The 25224-nt window shown below is 36.2% G+C and overlaps 1 protein-coding gene across 4 annotated transcripts in view; it reads left to right on the top strand.

The window, feature by feature from the left end:
• CNTN1 (contactin 1) overlaps nt 1-25224 on the top strand; it is a 406368-nt gene that overhangs the window by 236048 nt on the left and 145096 nt on the right. For all 4 annotated transcript variants that reach the window (XM_005680162.3, XM_005680161.3, XM_005680163.3 and 1 more), the window contains exons 4-11: nt 2004-2136; nt 5878-6050; nt 8578-8673; nt 17019-17225; nt 19740-19839; nt 19989-20170; nt 23101-23225; nt 23869-23986. In XM_005680162.3, the coding sequence (XP_005680219.1) occupies nt 2004-2136; nt 5878-6050; nt 8578-8673; nt 17019-17225; nt 19740-19839; nt 19989-20170; nt 23101-23225; nt 23869-23986 (1134 nt within the window). The remainder of the gene's footprint in view (nt 1-2003; nt 2137-5877; nt 6051-8577; nt 8674-17018; nt 17226-19739; nt 19840-19988; nt 20171-23100; nt 23226-23868; nt 23987-25224) is intronic.

Here is a 25224-nt window from a genome sequence, read left to right as displayed (position 1 = left end):
TAGAAGCAAAGCAGAAAACATTATAGTATTTCTAGTTTTTAGTCTCAAGTATATGGAAATAAACAGCTTAAAGCAGGACTTAAAAATCATTAGCAAATGACTTCTGTGAACACCTTGCATTCATCTTCTTACTTAGGGTTGCAGTAGGCCTATGGAGTCCTTAGGGCACATGCCCCAATTCCTTTTTTTTTTTTTTTTTATTGTAAATACCATATGGAATGAAAGACGTGCATAAAACAACAGCTAGGAAACCAATATTGAGCTAAATCCCATTTTCTCTAGTTCCTCCAGTTCTGATCCAGTGATTTATCTGTGATCTGAAATAGGATGATGCTATATAATGTAACTGAGATCCGTAAATTCTTGAATGGCATTTTCAGCAAATTCCAACTAAAAATGAGGCTTCTCCCTTTGAAATATTTCAGGTCAGTTTAGAAAAATTAGTACTGGGAAAATTAATACTCTTCATACTGTGAGAAACTAACTGAAGCTTTTGATTAATCATCTGTGTACACAAAAATGTGTATTGACATGATGCTTGTGATACCAGAATTAGAAGAATGAATAAAATTTGGCTTCTGAAACTTTTGGAATTAGTCTAAAGGGTGATATATGTGAGACATGTAAATTAAATTTTGAAAAGATTGGCAAATTCATGAGAATGTGGGTTGTCTCAATGTAATTCTCACAATAGTCAAATGAGGTAGGTTTTAATATTATCTCTATCTTATAAGGAGTGATATCAAGGCTTGGAGATATTAAATAATTTTTCCAAAAGCACTGATAAACTTCACTAAGACAAGATTTAAAGGATGTAATTAAACTGCTTGTTAAGAGAAACTAGAAGAAAGCTCTTATCCTCAAGTTTAATGTTAGAATAGCCAATTTTTCAGTATGACATTTGCCTTACACTTGCTCTTAAAAAAATTAATGGGAAGAGTGAACCATAGCTTTTGATTAAGCAGAGACCTACAATGATCCCACGTAAGAATATTCCTCCTTTCTAGCCATATATATATATATATATATATATATATAAGTATAAAGTCATCTGGAGCATCTGGCTCTTTGCTGGGCTCTATAAAAAACATTCCAAACTGATGACATGTGAGTGATTCTCTTCCTCATCCTGCTGTGAGGTGTCACACCTCCTCTCCAGAGAGGATACGCTGTCAGGAACAACTGCTTCAACACTGGTATTTTTGTGGTAGATTTAAAACCGGCTGACCAGATCCCATATCCATTTACTGATAACTCATGGATTGTTCAGTAATTTACAGATTGTTCTAGATGCTACCAGTGCTGGTCACATGTTTAAAGAGAAAAACAAAACAGGAACTGACCCAAGAAAAGGACTCATTTCCTCAGAACTTCTAGAAATATATTCATTCTATTGTTCAAAAATTGTTAAACAATTATTATATTCCACACAGCTAGACAGCTGTGGAGGAGAGTGCGGTATAGAAATTATGGCATCTGCAATCTAGTAAACCTTTCCCCAGGCATCTGCAATCTAGTAAAACAGAAAATTGCATCAAGAATCACAGCAGCTGTGTTAAGTGCCATAAGCCTGCTAGGGAGTGATGAGAATGTGGACCTACTAAAACTAGGAGGAGTTTGAGAGCTGGCTTCCCGAAGGAGCTAACTTTATGATTGTCATTAAGGATCGTACAGATTTTGATGGGAGGAGAGAAATGAGATGGTGGTTCCAGAAAGAGGAAAAGCTCAGAGGCATGAAAGCATGGCTTGTTTGAGAAGCACTAATTAGTTAAGCATGGCAACGCAGAGTGCTTTTCAGAAAACGATGAGAGAGAAGTAGAAAAGAATTTTGAATAAACCTAAACATTTTCCTCAGAATCATAGAGGCAAACATCTTTGGTTCAAATGACACTGGAGATCCCATGTTTCTGACCTTTCTTTCAAAAAAAACCTTTTTAAATGTACTCAAATTTTCTTTGACTTCTAAAATAAAGGAATATAAAATAATTTTATTTTTCTTATAGTTTCTGAGGAAGACAAAGGATTTGGACCAATTTTTGAAGAACAACCAATCAATACCATTTATCCAGAGGAGTCACCGGAAGGAAAAGTTTCACTAAACTGTAGGGCACGGGCCAGCCCTTTCCCAGTTTACAAGTAACGTACCTCATTGCTCTTTTCAGAATGAAGTGTTGGACTAAGATTGCAGATCAGCATCTATGATCCTATATCTATAGAGAAAGTTATGGCCTAAAGCTTTCTACAAAATCTAGGGTCATTATCAAAAATATTGTCATACAGCTAATTTTTAAAAAGTTGTTTAATACTGAAATAGTTTCTTAAACATATGCATATAATTCACTTCCTATGTCCTGCACAGAGAATGCCAGTACCATTTAACATTATCACTTAAAAATTGGCTAATGGAGATCATGCTATTAAGTACGAAAATGGTTACCTGAAAAATACACAGAATTTAAATATATGCACTTGAGGATAAACTGTTTTTGTATTTATTGGCCTGCGGCTGCTAAGTCATTTCAGTTGTGTCCGAGTCTGTGTGACCCCTAGATGGCAGCCCACCAAGCTCCTCTGTCCCTGGGATTCTCCAGGCAAGAACACTGGAGTGGGCTGCCATTTCCTTCTCCAATGCATGCGTGCATGCTGAGTCGCTTCAGTCATGTCCAGCTCTGTGCGACCTCATGGACAGCAGCCCACCAGGCTCCTCTGTCAACAGGATTCTCTAGGCAAGAACACTGGAGTGGGCTGCCATTTCCTTCTCCATGTATTGGTCTGGATAACTCATATATACAGATGACAGATAATAGTCTATATTAACCACATTTACAGAGCATATTACATAGATAATTCTAGAAAACACCATTTTTCAGTAGTCTCAAATCTATATTCCAGACAACAAAACAAATTTTTTAAATGACTCTACCTATCAGACAATCTATATATCTCTACATGTTTTTTCTGGAGTACCTATTAACACTATCAAAAGTAAATTTATAAAAAGTAACCGTCAGTTTTTTGCTTTAGGGTGTTCAGAAAAATATACTAACAGTTTCTAGTCTGATATAAAGAATAAGATTTTAAAATTAACCAAATGCCAATGGATTTCAGTTCCATGAAAACAAAGCAAGTGATTGACAGGGAAATTGGGGCTCTTGTGTGTTCTTATCACCTGAGTTAATTGAAGGTTGTCATTCAACAAAGTTGATTTTAGTAGTAGATTTTTCTTTTCATGGATAGAAAAACAACTTTTCATTGCTATTAAAAATTTATTATCATGAAGAATACACTTTCCTTTCACTTCATTATACTTGAACTCATTTCCTAGTGCCTTTAACTATAATTGCAAAATTTTTCATAAAATAAAATATAAATTTATATGCAAAATCACCATCTTGGAGTGCAGTATAAGTGGATATTTTATAAATTATATAAATAACATATTTGTTCCGAAAATATTTGATGGGCTAGATTTATTTCTACCCTTAAGTCGTTTATGATGGGAGTTTACATACATAAACTTGGACTTGGCATAGTATAACTAATGAAAGGCTCTAGAGAAGTACGGAATTTTACATCAAGTACAGAATTTTATAGGAAAGGAAGCTGTGAGCTATATAAGTAAATTGACTTGCTCCAGAACTAGTAAATCACAGCTCTAGGACTGAAACACAGGTTTTATGACTTTCAATGACTTTCAAGGAAACATATAATTTTTTTTCATTATTCATCTATCTAGATGGGTTGATAGTATTTGAAAAGCTATTTTCAGTGATGGTTATTCTGTGGTTCTCTTTCCTTGACGTTCATACACGTGGAACCTAAGCAAATCAGCCTCCAGGCTCCCATGGAGAATAAAAGAACAGAAAGAGGTTGTTCTCAGATAGTGTTCTAAGAACGTGTGCTTCTCTTTGCTGCCCCACTGCCACCATAGATACTGTAAGAAGCAAAGTTTTACATCACTAAAATTGTGTACATATTAACACCCCCTTACATCTGCCTCCCCAAAGTCCCATTTAGTTTTCTTACCACAATTTAAAAAATAACAATAAGAAGCAAAACTTTGCTTGGCAAACATATCACCAACTTCCTCCCACAGACTACAGAAGCATTTAAGTCCCCAGGGCAAGTATGCCCTTATTATCTATACAGTAATATAGAAAACTGATGGGAAGAAGTAGATGTCTAATTGTTGGGAAGATGGTCTGCATTTGACAGCAAAGTAAGAAAAAATTATTCAGCTCATGATGTAGCTTGTCTGACAAAATAACACTTGCCATAATGAAAATTTACTTAATATTCAAGGAAAGCCATACTAACCTTGGTAATCATGCAATTTGTCATTCACATAGTACTTTGATATTTATGGTATGTTCTGTGATAATTTGTTATTCATGGCAACATCATGAAAGATAAAACAGGGAACTTTTTTACTTATCAGTCTTGAGACTTTCACTATCTTGCCCTGTCTCCCACAATAACAAGAACTCTAATAAAAATTGTATTTAAGGCTGTGTGAAAGGGATTATAACAATGGTGAGTATTCTGAAAAATCAACTAGACGAGTGAACTTACCTAATCACAGCAAAATTTAATCATTATATGACATCAAGAGCAGAATCAGACCCACTGGGAAGAAGTTAAAACAAGAAATAAAAATTTGGAGTGAATATAATGGGAAGGAATTTATATTGATATCTTATATTTTGATATAACTAGTGCTTCATAAGGGAAACCACTGCCTTGGCAAATGCTAAGTGACTCGACATTGGATGGTTCAGGCAGGGACAATATTGCTATCAGCTAGGATGAAGGGGATGATTTATTCATAGGGCTGATATTTGGTAGGTTTTGAAAAGCAAAGCATGGTTTTCTGTGTTTGCTTTTAAATTACTTCCCACACTGTAAAAACTAAAACTAAAAATGTTCTAGTAATTTGGTTTATTAAAAATATTATAAAATTATTAGGCCTTTCTGGCAAGATGCTAACCCTAATCAGAATTCTGCAGCCAGGATGTGAGTGATGGGGTCACAGCCCACTGGTTGACATAGCTCTTGTTTTAGAACACTGCAGAAGACATGAAACTTTAACCCTAAAAGAGAATGATTATAAAATAATGTAGGGGGTCAGATTAATTGAAAACTATTTTATATATGCAATCCTCTCATCATCTCACCATGAAGGTTTCCTGATTCTAGTTAGTTTAGATTCTAGACTCCTGTTTCTAGTTTGTTCACCATCACCATCAATATACCTGCAATAATGTATCTGTGGCCTGGAACCAAGACCCAATTGACTTTAGCCATTTTCAAATGGTGTGATCGGCCTCTAGTGGTCAGAATATGACATTAACTGAGTAAAACCCTGATTTCTATTGGTTTGTTTTACTCAAAATGAAATTTTATTCAAAAATGACTTTGATATTGATATCTTATATTTTGAAATCTTATACTTTGATATCTTGTATTGATATCATATTTTATTTCTACTAGAGTAATATTTTAAATATTTATATAACATTTATTTATTCTTGAATCTACTGCATAAATGGTTATCATTTATGATCCATGTATATCTGCTAAGAAACCAGTTTATGTAGCAAAATTCAATGAAATATTTGTCCTTTGGAATGCCTTATGCGAAAAAAGGAAATATCTCATATGCTTGAACATTTACCTTTCTGTGCCTGAACTAAATTATAAATCATGAGCCCAGAGACATGGAATTATAGAATATGAAGAAGTACCACTCTGAGTCAACCATTTAATCATCTTCTTTCATATGGAGCTGTACTCATATTATTTTAGAACAATGTTATCCCAGGATACTGATTTCAGTCCTCTTGACATTTGATATGACATTTACTTATTTTTTCATAGATGGAGAATGAATAATGGGGATATTGATCTGACAAGTGATCGGTACAGTATGGTAGGAGGAAACCTTGTTATCAACAATCCAGACAAACAGAAAGATGCTGGAATATATTACTGTCTAGCATCAAATAACTATGGGATGGTCAGAAGCACTGAAGCAACCCTGAGTTTTGGATGTAAGTAACTGTGACTTTAAAATGGGTATGTGCATTTAGGTAAAGAAAATTTTAGACATTATCAGAAGAATTAAGCAAAAAAAGGAGAAATCCAGGAGAAAGAAAAGTGAGAGAAAGACTTATAGATGAGGTGGGTTTTACAAGATTAGTGGGCCTTAATTGTGTGGAGCAGAAAAACAATTCCAAGAGAGCAAAGTGTTATGAGGAATATTATGAATGTACTTAAAGTAGTGAAAAATAACACTGGAAAATAAACTAAGGTCATGTCCAGAAAGATCTTGAATAAGTTTCTAAAAATTACTCTCAGTGGAAATGCTAAGCTTTGGATTCTCACTGGGGATGATATTGTTCCCAAGGTAGTGAAAATCAGTTCTTGGAGGGAGGGAACCATTTTATATATTACAACATAATGGTCTTATTCCTTAGTATTTAATTTTTCTTGTTAGTAATGAATTAAATGTTAACTGATTTAAGTTTAAATTAAATGAAACTTCTCCTTTCAGGGAAAATAATAATGAAAATACTTTGAGAAACATTGTGCTAAACTAAAAGTTAGAGGTTATTATGAAATAAAAATGTGTATTGGGAGAAGAGTTAGACTATATGTTCTCCATACATGATTTTATAAGTCATCTATATACTTTGCAAAGTGAATTATAGGATGAAAGTGACATTTTTAAAAGGACCCAAGTGGTACTGATTACCAGAAGGGAGTGAGACAAAATCAGCAAGTGCAGCCAGAGTAAATTCATGTGGTGACAGTGAGAGTGTAAATGATAAACTTAATCCTTGAAGAAATAAGCAGCAGATTCACTGAAGGAAAAAGACCTTGCATATTTCCTTAAGGAAAGTCTAGTCAAAGGGCAGAAACATTTTGCTCTCTTTAAAATGGAATGGGAGCAATTAAGACCAATTTCAAGGATAAAAGGAAGCACTTCAATGGTCTCTTCACATTTAGAGGAGACATTGTTATCCACAGTGAGATAGACTCCAGCTAAGTTTTAGAATATGAATAGCATTCCAGGGAGACATCAGGACAGGAAAAGTAGATTTGAAGGGTTCTTTGCAAAAAGGTAATTATTGGAATAATAATTTTTCAGAGATGTAAACATATTAAGAGAATTAAAAACTAGATTTCATAATTTGAGTACTGACCATAGCATATTAAAAAGCCGAAACATTACTTTGCTGACAAAGGTCCATTTAGTCAGAGCTATGGTCCATTCTGAAGGAGATCAGCCCTGGGATTTCTTTGGAAGGAATGATGCTAAAGCTGAAACTCCAGTACTTTGGCCACCTCATGCGAAGAGTTGACTCTTTGGAAAAGACTCTGATGCTGGGAGGAATTGGGGGCAGGAGGAGAAGGGGACGACAGAGGATGAGATGGCTGGATGTGAGTCTGAGTGAACTCCGGCAGTTGGTGATGGACAGGGAGGCCTGGCGTGCTGCAATTCATGAGGTCACAAAGAGTCGGACATGACTGAGCGACTGAACTGAACTGAACTGATGGCCTTTCTAGTAGTCATGTGAGAGCTGGATCATAAAGAAGGCTGAGTGCCGAAGAATTGATGTTTTCAAATTGTGGTGCTGCGGAAGACTCTTGAGTGTCCCTTGGACAGCAAGGAGATCAAACAGTCAACCCTAAAGTAAATGAACCCTGAATATTCATTAGAAGGACTGAGCCTGAAGCTGAGGCTCCAATCCTTCGGCCACCTGATGTGAAGAGCCAACTCACTGGAAAGAACACTGATGCTGAGAAAGATTAAGGAAAAGAGGGGAAGGGGGCTACAGAGGATGGGAAGGTCAAATGGCATCACCAGCTCAATGGATATAAGTTTGAGCAAAGTCTGGGAGATAGTGAAGGACAGGGAAGCCTGGTGTGCTACAGTCCATGGGGTCGCGAAGTCGAACATGACTTAGTAGCCAAACACCAACTGATCACACATAAGGACCTGGAGATGAGACAAGACTGAAACAGGATGAGAACCAGTAACACAAATGAAGAATCAGATAGTAGACTATCCAAGAAACCAAGCAAAGTGTGAGCTCCAAATACACAGAACACAGTGAAGGAAATAAAAACTGAGGAAAGTCCAGAATTTGAAAAAAAGCAAGATTATTGACCTTCACGTTACTCAGCGAGGATTCTGCCCTTCATCCTTACTCCTTCTCCCCACTGGAGTCCTCTCTCAGACTTTCTCTGGTAAAGCCCTGGATTTGTCTGTGCACATTGTGTTTCCAGATACTCTTACAGAGAGTCTTCCTAAATCTGAAGCAAAGTTTAGGAAATGCACAGTCTTCCGGGTTGTCACATCAGTTATACAGATGCTGCCAATGTCCATATTCTGTAATGTGTGCACATTCCAGTGTCTGAAAAGGCTGGAGTAAGCTTTGGATAAGCTTCACCAAACCAACAGAGAAATATTGTATATAAAAGTGAATCCCCCGCTGAAAAAGAAACTCTAATAAGTATCAATTTTTCCATTGCCCAGAGAATGAATGTTTTCCTTCTTGCTTTCATGACTAGATCTTGATCCTTTCCCACCCGAGGAACGTCCTGAGGTCAGAGTGAAAGAAGGGAAAGGAATGGTGCTGCTCTGTGACCCTCCATACCATTTCCCAGGTAAACTTAGCTCTTCTATGATTATAAGCATCTAGGAAATGAAGTGGGAACATTTTATTTCTTAATGATATTGGAGCATTTATAATTAAGACTCAATATTTGTATAACCTTCTAATACATCACTTACTAGAGCTTATAGATGCTTGCTTTTTTGACTCTTTAAACAGTTGTCCCTAATTCCAAAGGTCTATGATCATTTCAGCTTATAAAATAACATGCATGTTGGATTATGTTCCTATTAAAGTCTTGTTACACTGGAGAAAATATGGTAGATTTTCTACAAATAATTCCTGTAATAGAATAGTACCAAGGAGGAAATAATCATTTTATTAATAATTTGGCATCTAAAATATACTGCTGTTACTGCTGCTAAGTCGCTTCAGTTGTGTCCGACTCTGTGTGACCCCATAGACGGCAGCCCACCAGACTCCCCCATCCCTGGGATTCTCCAGGCAAGAATACTGGAGTGGGTTGCCATTTCCTCCTCCAATGCATGAAAGTGAAAAGTGAAAGTGAATTCGCTCAGTCGTGTCTGACTCTTAGGGACCCATGGACTGCAGCCAAATATATTAGAAACTGTAATTAAACACCAGAAAGAAAGAGACATAATAAATTATTAATCTCTTTAGGAGTTCTAATCCACAAACAAAATGTGAGTCCCAAATACATATAGTAAAGAAAATAAAAGGTGAGGAAAATCCAGAATTGGATACAGAGCAAAATTGTTGACCTTCACGTTCCTCAGCGAGGATTTTGCCCTTCATCCTTACTCCTCCCCACTGGAGTGCTCCCTCAGACTTCCTCTGATAAAGCCCTGGGTTTGTCTGTGCACATTGTATTTCCAGATACTCGTATAAAGAGTCTTCCTAAATCTGAAGCAAAGTTTAAGAAATGTGCAATCTTCAGAGTTGTCACAACAGGTACACAGATGCTGCCAATGTATCTCTGTACACAAGAAGGGCTAAACTGAAGTTCATCTGTTACAAGATTCAGCTTTGGAATACATGTTTTCAGTAATTTGATATGGCTAAAATGAAAGCTACAAAACCATTGATTAAAAGATGAACACTGCATATATAATATCTTCATTCATTTCATTTATCAAACATCTTCCTCAAACAATATATTTATACCACTTTTCTCTCTTAAAAAAGCATTCTAGGTTCTTATAGTTTTAATACTATGTCATAAAGTTGTCTCTAAATATTTCTATGTAGAATGATTCATAACAGACTATTGTAAATCTGGAACATATTAATATGGAATATACATACATATACATATATACTATTCTGATTATGTATAGATAATAGACTATTTATAATCAAATGTTGGTCATTTTTTCCTTATAACTGTGGGAGAAAAAGAATTAGTTGATATACATAGGAGACTCAGTAGATATGAATCTGAGCAAACTCTGGGAGACAATGGAGGACAGACGAGCTTGGCACACTGCAGTCCATGAGGTCGCAAAGAGTCTGACATGACTTACTGGCTGAGCAACAACAAAAGGAATTTATGAATTCAAATGTTGTAAAAAATTTTTCAATGAAGGAGTGGTCTTTTTTTTTTTAAGAACTGACAAAATTATGAAAAAATCCCCTCATGTTCATAGTGTTTCCCGCAAACCATTGGCATCTGCTTTGAGTGAGATTTTCATTAAAGGGCTTTGAGCAGAAGAATCACAGGACATCACTTAACTTATAGAAAGACAAATCTGGTTGCTGTTCTAAGAAAAGACTCAGCAGAGTATAAAAGTGAAACCAGGAGTTCAGTTAAAGGTATTGCCATCATGTAGGCCATGAATGATGGACCAGAGCAGGGGAATTGGAGGTAGGAAGAAGGAGTTAAATTCAAGATATAGTTTGCAGGAAGAGGTAAGAGTACAGGCTGGCAGACTTTATGTGTGAGATATAAGAGAAACCCAGGAGTCAAGATGACATCAGAGTATTTGTCATGAGCTCTGGAGAGGACGGAGTTGTCTGGAAGAATAGGTGTGGATGTAAGAGTGAGGTACCTAATTTAAAATTCCAAAAAGAGTTGTTCAGTTGGCAATTCTATGAATGTGGAACCCAGGGGCAACATCTGAGGTAGGAGTATCAGTTTATGATACAGCATTATATAAATTGTTTTCAAAGTCATAGGACTGCATATCATTACCTAGGGAAGTAGTATAGATAGATATAGGGGGAATGGTTCAAGGAACACAAACTATGGGATTTTCCTGAGATGGGTCTTGTTTTCAAGCCTCTGGTGGCATCTTTACAACTTTGTTGACTGAAGAATTTCATGGACCAAGACTAAGGTTGCTAGAAGCTTCAAATCATTAAGCCAAATGAGTGTATTACCTCTTCATCCTGATAAAGATACAAATGTTTATATGGGTAGGGGCAGGACTGGGAGGTCTTTTAAATAAGCCAAAGAAACATCATTAATCACAGAACAGAACCTGAACAACTCTTCATCTCCACTTGTGCTCTTAGTGGATTATGACCTCTTTGAACATTAGACATGACACCTTCAAATATAAAAATGGACATATGCTTCAAGACCATAGTATGTATGTATGTGTGTACTATTTTACCATTTCCATGTCATAAATCTATCTTTCCACTATATGCAGTTAAGGTTTTATGTATTGCAGTTAATATTTCATGGAGTTGAAGGTGTAAATGAACCGACCAGGTTTGGATTCTGAAACTCAAAGAATATTATATATGCAACTACTTATAGTAGTCAAATCTTGTTGGCTCTATTTGGTGATCTGATAACCTAAAATTTACTCCTTACTAAGTCAAGTTAACTTAGCCATAACTACATCTCAGTTTACTTGTTTAAAATTTGAGAGTAATAATTCTTGTGCCACCTACTTCACAGACCTTGTTATGAGATTCAAATTTAATGTTTTTAAATTATAAAATGGATATTTAATTTAAAAGGACTATTATTAAAGTAAATAAAATGTATTTAATGCATTTAATATTATATTTTGAATCATCATTAAAACAAATAAAGTATATCTCACTTCACTAAGAATTTTTTTATTCACGACTATTGAATGCACCTCTGATTTATGCACAGGAAAAAGATCTAGGGGACAATCTCATCATTTACAATCACTGCATTTTTCTATAGATTTGGGTGTTCTACAATTTCCTGCAAAGAGGAAACTCTTATTTGAACCAGTTTGTTTATTTATTAGAAATACTTATATATAACTATATCAATAAAAATGTTGATTCAATTTTATAACAACACTTGATATGCAACAGATTGCCTAGTGCCTAGCACAGGATATGTGTCCAACAAATATTTGAGGAATGAGAAAGTAAAAGAGTAAATAAATGTGTTCATTAAATTGATAGAGACATAGTGATTATAATTTTAACAAAAGATAAATTTCCTGTTTAGATCTTGTTTTATTAAATAGAAGCATTAATTCATTAATGTGCAAAACTTTCTAAACCCCTGGGTCCTCAGAAAATGGAAAAATGATTCTTTGATTCCAAGTAATTTTGAGAACCATCAGAAACTGAGTTACACATCTCACAAAATAGAAATCATATATGTGCATATTTGGTAAGAGAATAAAACAAGGCCCATCATATGAAGAGTGAGTACTATTGAGAAAATATAGGATATCTAATAATAGACATGGTGTGGATTTTTAAATAAATAATAAAGTGGGAATACTCTTAAGAGGAAAAACTCATTAAATGTTAAATATGATATTGAATGAATCTCAATAGACTAGAAAGGTAAGCATAAAAATAGACAAGCATGCAAGACCATAGTAGGGAATATATGAGTCCACAGTATAATGTGGTATAAATTTCTTTCTAAAAGAATTTAATATGTAGGTTACTATAGATGTCAAAGAAAAGTTAGAAGCTATTGTGATTTTATTGGTATAGGTAAATTCTGTTCTAATGAGGTTAATTAACAACAAGAACAACAACAAAAAGTACAAACATCTTCAAAAAAGTTTGTAGACAGAGAGAGCACTTAAGTACTTTAAATATAGTCCAAGGAGAAATGTAAAATTATTTATCAAGCTTGGGTAAGTTGTATATTTCAAAGTAATACAATGAAACTGATCAAATGCACTATAATTGGCCAAAACAAATGCCCCCTGTAATATGGTCCAGACTCTCTTGAGGCAAAGAAAAAAATCCCAGACACCTATCAATAAAAGCAATGTTTTTGAAACAGTCCTGGTATTTACTCTTCCTAAAAAATAATTTTATAATAATTTATTATATAAGCCGGACAGCAAGGCTATGAGGAAAATAGCTGCTGACTTCTTCAGAGATGGTTAATTTTACCATTTGCAGGGAGTAAGGGAAGACAGATAATGCACTGAATGCCCGTGAGAACTGGGTCAGAGTTTGGCTCTTGATTACCTAAATTAAGCTTCATTCTTAAGTCTGATCAGCAGGCCAGCAACCACACCAATTGTGGAACAGTTTCGGTAGTTCTGGGGTGGAAAAGAAAGTTAGAAGATCAGTTCTGCCTTCCTATTGCTAAACGAGAGTCCCTTGGACTGCAAGGAGATCAAACCAGTCAATCCTAAGGGAAATCAGTCCTGAATATTCATTGAAAGGACTAATGCTGAAGATGAGGCTCCAATACTTTGGCCACCAAAGAACTGATTCATTGGAAAAGACCCTGATGCTGGAAAAGATTGAAGGCAGGAGGAGAAGGGGATAACAGAGGATGAGATGGTTGGATGGCATCACCGACTCAATGGACATGAGTTTGAGTAAGCTCCGGGGGGTGGTGATGGACAGGGAAGCCTGGCGTGCTGCAGTCCATGGGGTCACAAAGAGTAAGACATGACTGAGAGACTGAGCTGAACTGATTGCTATACATCCTTGGGCGAGTCAACCTAGCTAAACCTCTGTGTCCTTGTTTTAAAATGACAATAGTGATCTCTAGCTTTGATTTAGTGAGAAAAGATAGCCTCCAACATATTGCAGTTATTCTTTTGTCCAAGTAGATGGCTTATCAGTAGACAAAAATCTATTAAATAAATTTATATTATCAATATTACAAGTCCCACAAGGGCAACGACCAAATTTGTCTTGTTTAGTGGCACATAGAAGTGGCACCCCACTCCAGTACTCTTGCCTGGAGAATCCCATGGATGCAGGAGCCTGGTGGGCTGCAGTCCATGGGGTCGCGAAGAGTCGGACACGACCGAGCGACTTCACTTTGACTTTTCATTTTCATGCATTGGAGAAGGAAATGGCAACCTACTCCAGTATTCTTGCCTAGAGAATCCCAGGGATGGGGGAGCCTGGTGGGCTGCCGTCTATGGGGTCGCACAGAGTCAGACATGACTGAAGCGAATTAGCAGCAGCAGAAGATAACTCAGTAAACTGAAGGGGAGGCCCAATTTTGATCCGTTGGTCAGGAACATCCATGCAAAATGGGATGGCTACCCACTCCACTGTTCTTACCTGGAGAACCCATGGACAGAAGAGCCTGACAGGCTACAGGCCATGGGGTTGCAAAGAGTTGGACACACTGAGCAACTAACACTTTCACATTGAATATTTAGGAAAATACCCAGTGGCCCTTAAATCAGCCAGACCAATTATTCTGTAGTACAAGATTTATGTTTTTACCAACATCATGGCAATAACTTCTCTGACCTAACTTTTCTCCCTTTAAGATTCAAAGAGTAAAACATTATCCTGTTCCTCTTCTCTAATGAGTGGTACACAGAAAAATTTCTTAGAATTTAAAGAAACTGAGTAATATGGTAGTTAAAATAGCCTGACCAAAGTCATATTAATATTTAGTCTAGAATTAAAAATACAGGTCTCCACACTGACATAACTATGGAGTACTCACAATATTCTGAATTAGTTTTGTGTGTGATATCTTGAAATATTGTATAGCTAAGAAAATTCTTCCGTAAGGAAATCTGTAATTCCAAAAAAATCAGAAAGAGTAGTACAGATCCTGACTCTTTCTGATTTTTTTGGAATTTGTGTCCAGAAATCATTACAAAAATATTAATTTTCTTTATAAGTGAGAATACAAAAATTATTTCAACACTAGACTAACTCACATCTGTTAAATATACTATAAATATTATTTTGATTCACAGTCTGTTAAAATATATGATAAATGTTATTTCTAAATACTATAAACATAGAATTATTTGTTTCCCAATTCCAAAAACCTGATTTCAGCAATATAAGCAGCCTCCAAAGTTTCTGCTTATTTTGTTTCTTCTGTGGTTTTTACCTGACCTTCTTAAATCAGCATAAGGATAATAATTAATATTAATAGAATCATTCACTTCATGGCAAATAGATGGGGAAACAGTGGAAACAGTAAAAGACTTCATTTTCTTGGGCTCCAAAAATCACTGCAGAGGGTGACTGCAGCCATGAAATTTTAAAAATGCTTGCTCCTTGGAGAAAAAGTTATGATAAACCTATTCAGCATATTAAAAAGCAGAGACATTTCTTTGCCAACAAATGTCCGTATAATCAAAGCTATGATTTATCCAGTAGTCATGTATGGATGTGAGGGTTGGGACCATAAAGAAGGCTAAGCACTGAAGAACTGATGCTTTTGAACCATGGTGTTGGGGATGACTTTTGAGAGTCACTTGGACAGAAAGGAGATCAAACCAGTCAATCCTAAAAGAAATCAATCCTGAATATTCATTAGAAGGACAAATGCTGAAGCTGAAGTCTCTTTGGCCACCTGATGCAAAGAGTCAACTCATTGGAAAAGATCCTGATGCTGGGAAAGATTGAAGGCAAGAGGAGAAGGGGACATTAGAGGATGAGATGGTTGGATGGCATCACCGACTCAATGGGCTTGAGTTTGAGCAAGCTCTAGGAGATGTTGAAGGACAGGGAAGCCTGGCATCCTGCAGTCCAGCCACAAAGATTTGGACATGACTAAGCAACAGCAACAAGAATCATTCACAGATACAAAGGTCTAGAAAGATGTATACTAACAACAAGAATGTTGAGTTGGAGAAATATGGTGATTTCATTTTCTTTCATACTTAACTTTGTATTTTTATTTTTGGAAAACAAACAATAAACTTCTGTAATTAAAAAGTTCAGATGGAAAAACAGAATAATAATCTTCATTTACTTTTATGAGACTGTATCTTGCTAGAGAAAATTATATAGCTAATTTAAGTGGAATACCCTGGACTATTATTTTCAATCATACTGGATGTATATAGTATGCAATTCTTTTAGTTTTTCATATTCAGCTCTTTTTCATGCTCCATTTAGCAGCGTTACCAGTCGATCACCTTGAGTTCCATAAAGCAAAATGGTGTCAGGTCATGATTATTTCATTTTTAAAATATCTTGATTTTCCACCATCTTGCATCTAAATCTTTTCTAACTTGAACTAAGAGATCTTTTTCTGAGGGTACCTTTTTTTTTTAATTCCCCTGAAGGTATTTTTTCCCTCTGTCACTATCTCCCTAGTGACAGTTGTCTTCACATGGTTATAATGTTTTAAAGGGGATTAGGATTTTGAGACTGAGAAGCATGTATCACCCAGCGTTCCTTCCCATACATTACTGCTGTGCATGACTACTGCATTGCCATCCCTCAAAACATAAAGGGGAGATCCGAATGGAAAACCGGGAAAAGCAGCAATTTAATGAGGAAATTCAACTTTTGCCCTAACCAGCCAGTATGCTTAGCCAAAGGAATTTACAACAGTTTAAAGTTACCATATGATCTGCTTCTTAATATTTAAGAAAACAAGTAAAATGCCTTTTTTCCTTTTCTGTAGTTTTTACTTTTTAATGTGGCCAGGATAGGTTGCATAAACTCATTTCTAAATCTGTCATGTACAATAGGAGAATAGAAAGATATAAAGCCACAGTACAGTTGATTTTATCTTTTAAATGCAATAGAGAAGATGGAATTTGAAACTATTAGACCTGGATTCAAAATCCTAATTCTACTTAGTCATGAAATTCTAAGCAAGTCATTTAAAGTGAGTTGCATTTAGCCCATAATTAATTAAAAGAATATTAGTAATTCATGAATAATTAAGAAACAGATATTATTGCTTAGCATCACTTTATATTCAAACTACAGTAGCTTTTAGAATATTTGTGCTGTTTATCTTGGCCTGCTTCCAACATTTGCTCTACAAAAGCCTAGATTAGATTATGTGCTTGTTTATTTCTAGAAAACAAGACTTTTCCTTTTGGAGAAGAGCTTAAAACTGAGTCAATAATATTTGAAAAGCCTAGATTAGGTTATGGACTAGCTTACCACCAGAAAACAAAATCTTTGCTTTTGGAGAGAGTTTAATACTTAGTCAACAATATTTTCTTCTAGATGATCTTAGCTACCGCTGGCTTCTAAATGAATTTCCCGTATTTATCACAATGGATAAACGAAGATTTGTGTCTCAGACAAATGGCAATCTCTACATTGCTAATGTTGAGGCATCTGACAAAGGCAACTATTCTTGCTTTGTATCCAGTCCCTCAATTACAAAGAGTGTGTTCAGCAAATTTATCCCGCTCATTCCACTACCTGAACGTAAGTATATTTGTCCCTCTGTTTCTGTAAGGTTCTCTACTTATGACATACTTATAATAATGAAAAGAAATATCCAGTGGGCAAACCAGCTGACTGCTTCACCAGGACAAATAGAGGACATATACTTTGAAAGTCTTGATTTTTCCTTAGATTTTCACCTAGAGAAGAATTACATCATAAAGTGTCCTAAGGTGGTTGAGTTTGGATTGGTTGCCTCCAGTTCAGTGAGTGTATAGAAACCCAATTGATTTACTAGCAAAATGCCAATATATTGGTTATAAATGGGAATCACCACCATCTTTTTTTCGTTTTTTGGTCAGTCCTACTTAGTCAATTCATGAAAGTGAATGAATGATTATATCAAAACAAGCTGCAGTGATTACAGAATTAGGGTGAAAGGAAAGGCAATCAGATCATTTTTTATTTTTAAGGACTTATTTACATGAAGCAAATAAGTATATAAATTGCCTTTCTTTTGTAAGTAGTGTAGGGTATGACTACTGTGGTACCGTATTGAATGACAGTTAAGAGTTAACACACTCTGAACTGGCCTTTCTTCAGGCTTCAGTTGAATGAAGTGCATTTCATTTTTTAATGGACCTCTTCCTGCGAAAATCAGAATACAGTGCTTTCTTACTTCAGGTTATTTTTATCTCAGTCCTGCTGCAACACTCATATCACTCAATTCAAGCTTCTGAGGAAATACTGGTTCTGTTGTTGACGGACTTAAGTTTCGGTCTTACCTCTAAGTTTTGTATAACACTTGGTGGCAAGTCTATCATATCACAGACATTCTATTTTATTATTATTCTCAAGATAGCAGTCACATGATTAGTATTCAATAAACATCTTCTTATTATCTGGCTTTTTTTTTCCCCTCTCAAATCTTAGGAAATACTCTCACCACTACCTCACAGAGTGAAAAGGAACCATCATGTGAAAACTTCCTGCATTTTCTTCCCTCAAAATTCAGTGCTTCTTACCTTCTTTTTCAGTGGAAAAAGTGTTTTTCCTGCTGCTCAAGCTAATTGCTCCAGCTGCTCTGATTTACATTCCATTTGCTTCATTTAAGGATGTCATTGCATCACTCTTTCTTTTCTGAATCTTCAAACGGTCCTCCATTTGTTTCCCTCTGCATATTCTTTTGTATTCAATGCAAACAGTCTTGAGTAATCAAAACCACCTCTTACTTGCTAAACCCAAAGGACATTTTCAGGTCTGATTCTGTATGAAATTTGACCCTTGTTGATCTCTCCTGCCTCTCTTGAAATCTCCTTTTTTTTTCCTATTTTTTATGACTATTTCTGCCTCTGCTTATTTCCCAGCTGCCTCGGTGACAAACTCTATGCAGTATCCTTCATCAGATCTTCCTCATTCTAATATTTCTTTCCAATCTTTTTCTAGATAGTCTCATTCATTTCCACCTTTATTTCACTAGAAGCCCTATGTGCTGACCCCAGATTCACTTCTCCAAAACTTTTCCCTAATCCTACCTGCATTCTGGGCTTGACACACAGAAGCTTCTCAAGAGTGTTAGATTTGAAATATTCCAAACACATCTTTCATCTCCTCTCTAAACCTCCTCTTCTGGTGTTCTTCATCTCATTGAATAATACTATCATATTTTTCACCAGTAACTCAGGAGAAACTTTTAATCGTCAACTCCTTTCCACTGATATCCTGAGGACAGTGAACACAGCAGTTCTCATTTAGGACATAAGCACTTGAGGAGTTTGAGGAAAATGTGAACCCAAAGATAGTGATTCATCTGACCCAGGATGTGACCCAGTAATCTATAGGTTCAGTGAGTATCCCAAGTGATTTTAATGAATTGGATTTTTGATCTGTATCTTGAGAAAACATTGATCCAAGAAGCAGTTCTTTTGATTCTGGTTCTAAAACACAACTTGGATCTGTGTTTTCCTTTCTGTCCCCACTGTGACTCTGCTCTTGTTCAGGCCCTCACTTAGACCTCTGACTCTGCTATATTTTTCTTCTCCCTATTCCTTCCCTTAAAACTGCCAACAAATCTTCTACTTAAACTAAAGGTAAAATTCATATTTTGTCTCTTAACAAACCCTGTTAATAGCTAACCACTGAGGAAATTGATCTCAAAATCTTTAATATCAGTTTTCAACCTTCTATATATTAGATTCAAGTTCATCTTCAACTACATACATACACTTTAATATCATTTTGATTCCTAGACTTTTTATAATTGCCTACACACTCCTGAAGTTGTGTCAAAATATGCTATTTCCTCAACTTGAACTAGTCTGGTTCAAATGTCCTCTTTGCCCGAGATTCCCTCAGCCCTTATTTATTTCCACCAATCTTCCTTGGCCACCACTTTTTTAGAGCATTTACTACTGATTTGGTTTATATTTCAGGTCTTTGTGTATCTATTTGTCTTTCAAGTGTTCTAGAGTATAAGGTACACACTCATATTATGATTCTAAGCAGTGTATTTAGCCTTTCTGCTCTGCTTGCTAATTTTGTTTTTTCTTAAATTAGGAACAACAAAACCATATCCTGCTGATATTGTAGTTCAGTTCAAGGATGTATATGCACTGATGGGCCAAAACGTGACTTTAGAGTGTTTTGCACTTGGCAAGTGAGTATGCTCACAGTTTCCATTAATGTATATAGAGTTTAAATCTTGTATTGTTAGGAAATACATGTTTAAAATATTTGGCTATAAACATAGAGTAAATTGCCTTTTAAGTGTTGTGGACCATTAGCTCTTATTATCTTCTATTTAAGTCCTGTTCCTGATATCCGATGGCGAAAAGTCCTAGAACCGATGCCAAGCACAGCTGAGATCAGCACCTCTGGAGCTGTCCTCAAGATCTTCAATATTCAGCTGGAAGATGAAGGCATATACGAATGTGAGGCTGAGAACAATAGAGGAAAGGATAAACACCAGGCAAGAATTTATGTTCAAGGTAGATACATTGTTTTAATTTTCCTCACATTTAATCAATATCTTACTTAAAACCATTTTCTCACTTGAAAAACTAGCATAAAATGATTAAGCTTAAAAATAGTAATGTGTATTACATTGGGAAAAACCATAAAATATTGATCTTTATGTCTAAGTCACAAACATGAGTAGAGAAATTAGGAATTTATGCCACTGGTATTACAGGAACATGAATGGATCAATAGTAGTGTTCTTGATACTTTTCAGAAAATAAAATTCATATGGCTTGTTGACTTTCTTCAGGCTCTTTTTTATTTGTAGAATAACCTATGCATTATGACATAGTTTAAGCCAGTGGTTCACGAATTTTACCATGTTTTAAAATCATCGGGAGGGCTTATTTAAAGACATAAATTGCTGGTTCTTATACTCAAGAGTTTCTGAGTTAGAAGGTCTATTTGGGGTGTGAGAATTTGTATTTATAAAAAGTTCTTAGGAGATAATGCTACTTGTCCAGGAGCCAATCTTAGAGAATTACTGGTTTAAGGAAAGTTTTTCTTTGATGCAAGTTTTTGATACAAGTATTTAATTGAAATAAGCTTTATTTGGGAGGAGAGAATATAGTTTCTCAGCCAAAGCTTAAAACTTTAGATACTGAAATCCTTCCTACAATGTTCTCCAATGTGAAATTTGCAGGTCACACCTGAATAAACATCTAAGGCTTCAATAAGGTCATTCACTGAAAGGATGAATGTACACAGAGTGCGTCCTCAGAGGCAGACACAGTAGGAGCTAGAAGAGTTAAATATAGGAAATATTTTGTCCTTGAGGAGTTCATACTCTAGTCATACCATATGAAAAACCTCCAAATTTATACAATCATACACAGTCAAATAAATATCTACCCCTAATGTATATAATTATAAAGAAAATTGTGAGTACAATATGGGGGATTACATATGATATTGATAAAGCATTTAATAAAGGGGTACCTTAGTCTCATCAAAGTATGGATGATAGGAAAAACTAGAGATGATGCCAGAGCTGAACTGGAGTGCCAGTAGACTAAAGGGTACTGTGGCAGTGTCAAGACCAACCCTTACCTCCTATCCCTAGACTCCAGGCCTCTGTCTATATAGGAATGAAGTAAGCATCTCCAATGACCCAGCACATGCAGCCTCATCAGCACCATCTTATAACGTCCGCTAGGATTAGGATTATTTTAACTTTCACCTTGTGCATTTCATTTGCCTTAAGAAGCCCTTGGACCCCAGGGCCGTCTTATGGGCTACACTTTCATACCCACATAGCTCTGCATCTTTCCTACTCAGACTCTATATTCTCCTCATTCCTAACTTCTGAAGTTCTTTTAACATGCCTCTAGAACACATAGTCCATCATCATCAGAATCCCCTATATCCGTAACTTCTTTGTACATTCCCTTTACTTATATTTTACCTGTTTTTATTTTTATTTTTTTATTCACATTCCCTTTAGTCTTTGCTGCAACTGACACTGTTTCTACTGCAGACCACTCAAGCAGTGGCTGAATTTTCTTTCACAACCCTCATCCCCAGGTGTGACTTATACACTTGTCCTCCTTGCTCTTTATTGCCATTGCTAGACTATCTTTCTTTTCCTTTAATCATCTAGTTTATAGTCTTATGTCAGGTTACCTCCCCAACCCATTGTTCTAATATTTTCATTATTAACAGCTATCACCACTACAAGTCTTCTCATGACTTCATTCTTGGTGACATAAAAATCATGTGGACTATAATAATTTTTCTAACAGTCTTGTGTCTCACTTCCTTTGAACTCCTCTCTTCCAATGCTCTTGTTTTACAATCTTCCTCAGCAATCCACTCCCAAGGCTGAGGGTTCAGACCTTATTGTTACCAAAAGTGCAATCCCTTTACAATCTCAAGTTTAAGTGTTTAAACTCTGATCACCACCTTTCAAGGTTCAATACCTAGATTCCTACAGTCCTTTTAATCTACCAGCAACTATAATCAGTTGGTCTTACTCTGTTTTAACTTCCTCTCACTTTCCCTAACTTGGCCATCTCTTTCCTAAACCTGGGTTTAATCATTATCATTTCCTTGCACACCAGCTTAGCTCACTCATCTCTCTCCACTTTGTCTTACTACTTCGGCAAAGAGTAATACTGGAAAACTCTGGCTCTCTGCCTTAGTGTCAGAACCAAGGAACTTGAATATGACTTGAAATGAGCACTGCCAAGTTGATTAGCCTATGTCTAGTTAAGCATCACAGCATCATTAACTTTAAATAGGCCCTTAATGTTGCCTGGCAACTAGAATATTTTTCTTCAGATTTACTTACTCTCTCATTTTATTAGATGACCATATCATGCCTTCATGGTTTCCATTAAACCCACAGTATTTCCTCCTTCAACCTTCCTCTAGGCTAATACCATGGCTTCCTATTTTACAGAGAAAACGGTAGTAATTAAATTAGAACTTTGACAAACTCCTGTTCTGTTTCTACTAATACTTGCATCTCCACCCATCTCTTTTTACTCTAGAGTCAGCTATTCTCTGAGGAAGACACCTCCACTTGGGCACTGGACTCTATCCCTCTTACACAATAAATTGAAATATAATTCTTTCAAACCTTAAATATCAGTTTGGAAGATTCATAAGAAAAAGTCCAGTTATTTTAGTGTTATTTGTGAATCAGCTTTCCAACAAAACATGGTTCACAAATAGAAAAACAATTATAAATTGAATTAGAATTACCTTGTCTCTAATAATGTAAAGTTTACCTACAGACCTATATACAACTTTAATGATTCTATCATTGATTCTAAGACTCAGAGAGTATCTGATGTATTCTCCAGAAGAAAGTCAACTAAGTATAATATTTGTCATCTTGAGTTGATGATGAATGCTGAGACTTGCATTTGCATTTACAATGTTCTTTACTTTTTAGCGTTTCCTGAGTGGGTGGAACACATCAATGACACAGAGGTGGATATAGGCAGTGATCTCTACTGGCCTTGTGTGGCCACGGGGAAGCCCATTCCTACCATCCGATGGCTGAAGAATGGATATTCGGTATGTGTGTTCAAGTGCTTTGCAGTTCTTGAGCCTATGTTCAGGTAACATTTCCTATAATCCCAGGAAAAATTAGCAGGAGTGGCATGTAGGCCCTGAAATATAAAAGTTTCCTTTAAAAAAAAACAACAAAAAAGTGAACATAAAGTATCTTTTTTCAGCTTAAACAGTTTTCTGTAATCTTATGTCTACCTTCTCTTTCTCTCTCCTTATTGTCTCCTTTGTTCCACTTCCCCCTTCTTCCTTTGCATCCATCTCCACTACCTGATATTGTCCTCTTTTTCTTACCACTGTTTCCCTGACCCCACAGAAACAGAGGTAAGAGTGAAGGTCCTACCTTTAGCCCTGGGGACAAGTAGCAGCAGTGGGGTCCTTCTCTACCTTCCCACTGTAATCTCTCAGCTGGGCCGAGAGGGAAAAAAGGTGGACTCTCTGCTCTGTAGGATGAATAGAACAAGAGCCACTGGGCATGGTAAGTGGGTTTTACTTCCCCATACCATGAAAACCCCACTCCACTTGACTTAATTAACAGTGGGGGAAAAATAATGTACTTAAAATGAAAGACAACCAAGCCCAAACCCAAATGAAAGCATTTCTGTTAAAGTTTTTCAAGGAGACGTGTTTTACTTTGTGTTCTTTTCAGTATCATAGAGGGGAATTGAGGCTGTATGACGTGACCTTTGAAAATGCTGGCATGTACCAGTGCATAGCTGAAAACACACATGGAGCAATTTATGCAAATGCCGAGTTGAAGATCTTGGGTCAGTATCACTTTTTGTTTCTGTCAACAATCAACAAGAAAGCAACACATTAAAAAGTATCTTGGGTTATCTAGATTATATTTAATTTCATATTACTTTCTTGAATTAATAGTTTCTTGAATTAGAAATTAAGCATTTCTAAAATGTGGTTTGTATTAGAATGGTATTATTTTCCTTTCATTGAAGAATAGTAAATAAATTGGAAGCAGTATAGAGTATAAAGGTTTTTAAAATGTTTTTAATGGTAAAGCAAACTTTACACATGTCAGTTTTTGCAAGTCTTGCTTTCTCCTATGTCTGGGCAACTAAACACTGCCAGAACATCACGTAGTACAGCTGCTCTCTCAATGCCTGTGAGGCAGCCTCAGAGAGTCTTTGGCACTTAGTAGCTTTATCAGTCGGAGAAGGCAATGGCATCCCACTCCAGTACCCTTGCCTGGGAAATCCCATGGGTGGAGGAGCCTGGTAGGCTGCAGTCCGTGGGGTTGCGAAGAGTCGGACACGACTGAGCGACTTCACTTTCACCTTTCACTTTCATGCATTGGAGAAGGAAATGGCAACCCACTCCAGTGTTCTTCCCTGGAGAATCCCAGGGACGGGGGAGCCTGGTGGGCTGCCGTCTGTGGGGTCGCACAGAGTCAGACACGACTGAAGTGACTTAGTAGCAGCTTTATCAGTCCCTTGGTTTCATACCCTACAATTGCTGTTCAAAACTTCAGTCCCCTTACCCTACACTGAGTTTCTTCTTCATGAAAATTGAAAATCATGGAGATAAAATGTTTCGATTTCCTATCCTTCATTCAAACTATCTGAATCTTTATTACCCTTGTCCTTTAGATACTCTTTATCCAGAGGATGATGTACTCTGTATTCAACACATATCCCTTCTCTTTGTGTGTATATGTGTGTGTGTGTGACTGTGTAAATATGTGTATGCGTATCTTTCCAGATGCCTCTCTATCTGGTCATGTTTTCCTCTCGAATTCTCCTCTCCATTGTGTTTAGTGACCCAGTGCTGATACTTCCTATATTATTTCTTCTTGATCACGTCATTTTCTCCTTTTCATCCTTCCCTTTGCTCAGTTGAAAATCTTGCTCTTTTCCAGAGTTCTATTGCTCTGGCTGCATTCCATTTTCTTCCTCATTCTCGCACATATTCTGTGATATTTTTCCTGAATTATTATTATTTTGAAATTAAAATTATCCTGGAGGATATCTTCTTCTCCCATTAACTATCA

Source organism: Capra hircus, chromosome 5 (assembly GCF_001704415.2).
Source record: "Capra hircus breed San Clemente chromosome 5, ASM170441v1, whole genome shotgun sequence".
NCBI classification, from domain to species: domain Eukaryota; kingdom Metazoa; phylum Chordata; class Mammalia; order Artiodactyla; family Bovidae; genus Capra; species Capra hircus.
The sequence above is the reverse complement of the archived record's forward strand: the minus strand, read 5'-3'. Positions and strand labels throughout refer to the sequence as shown.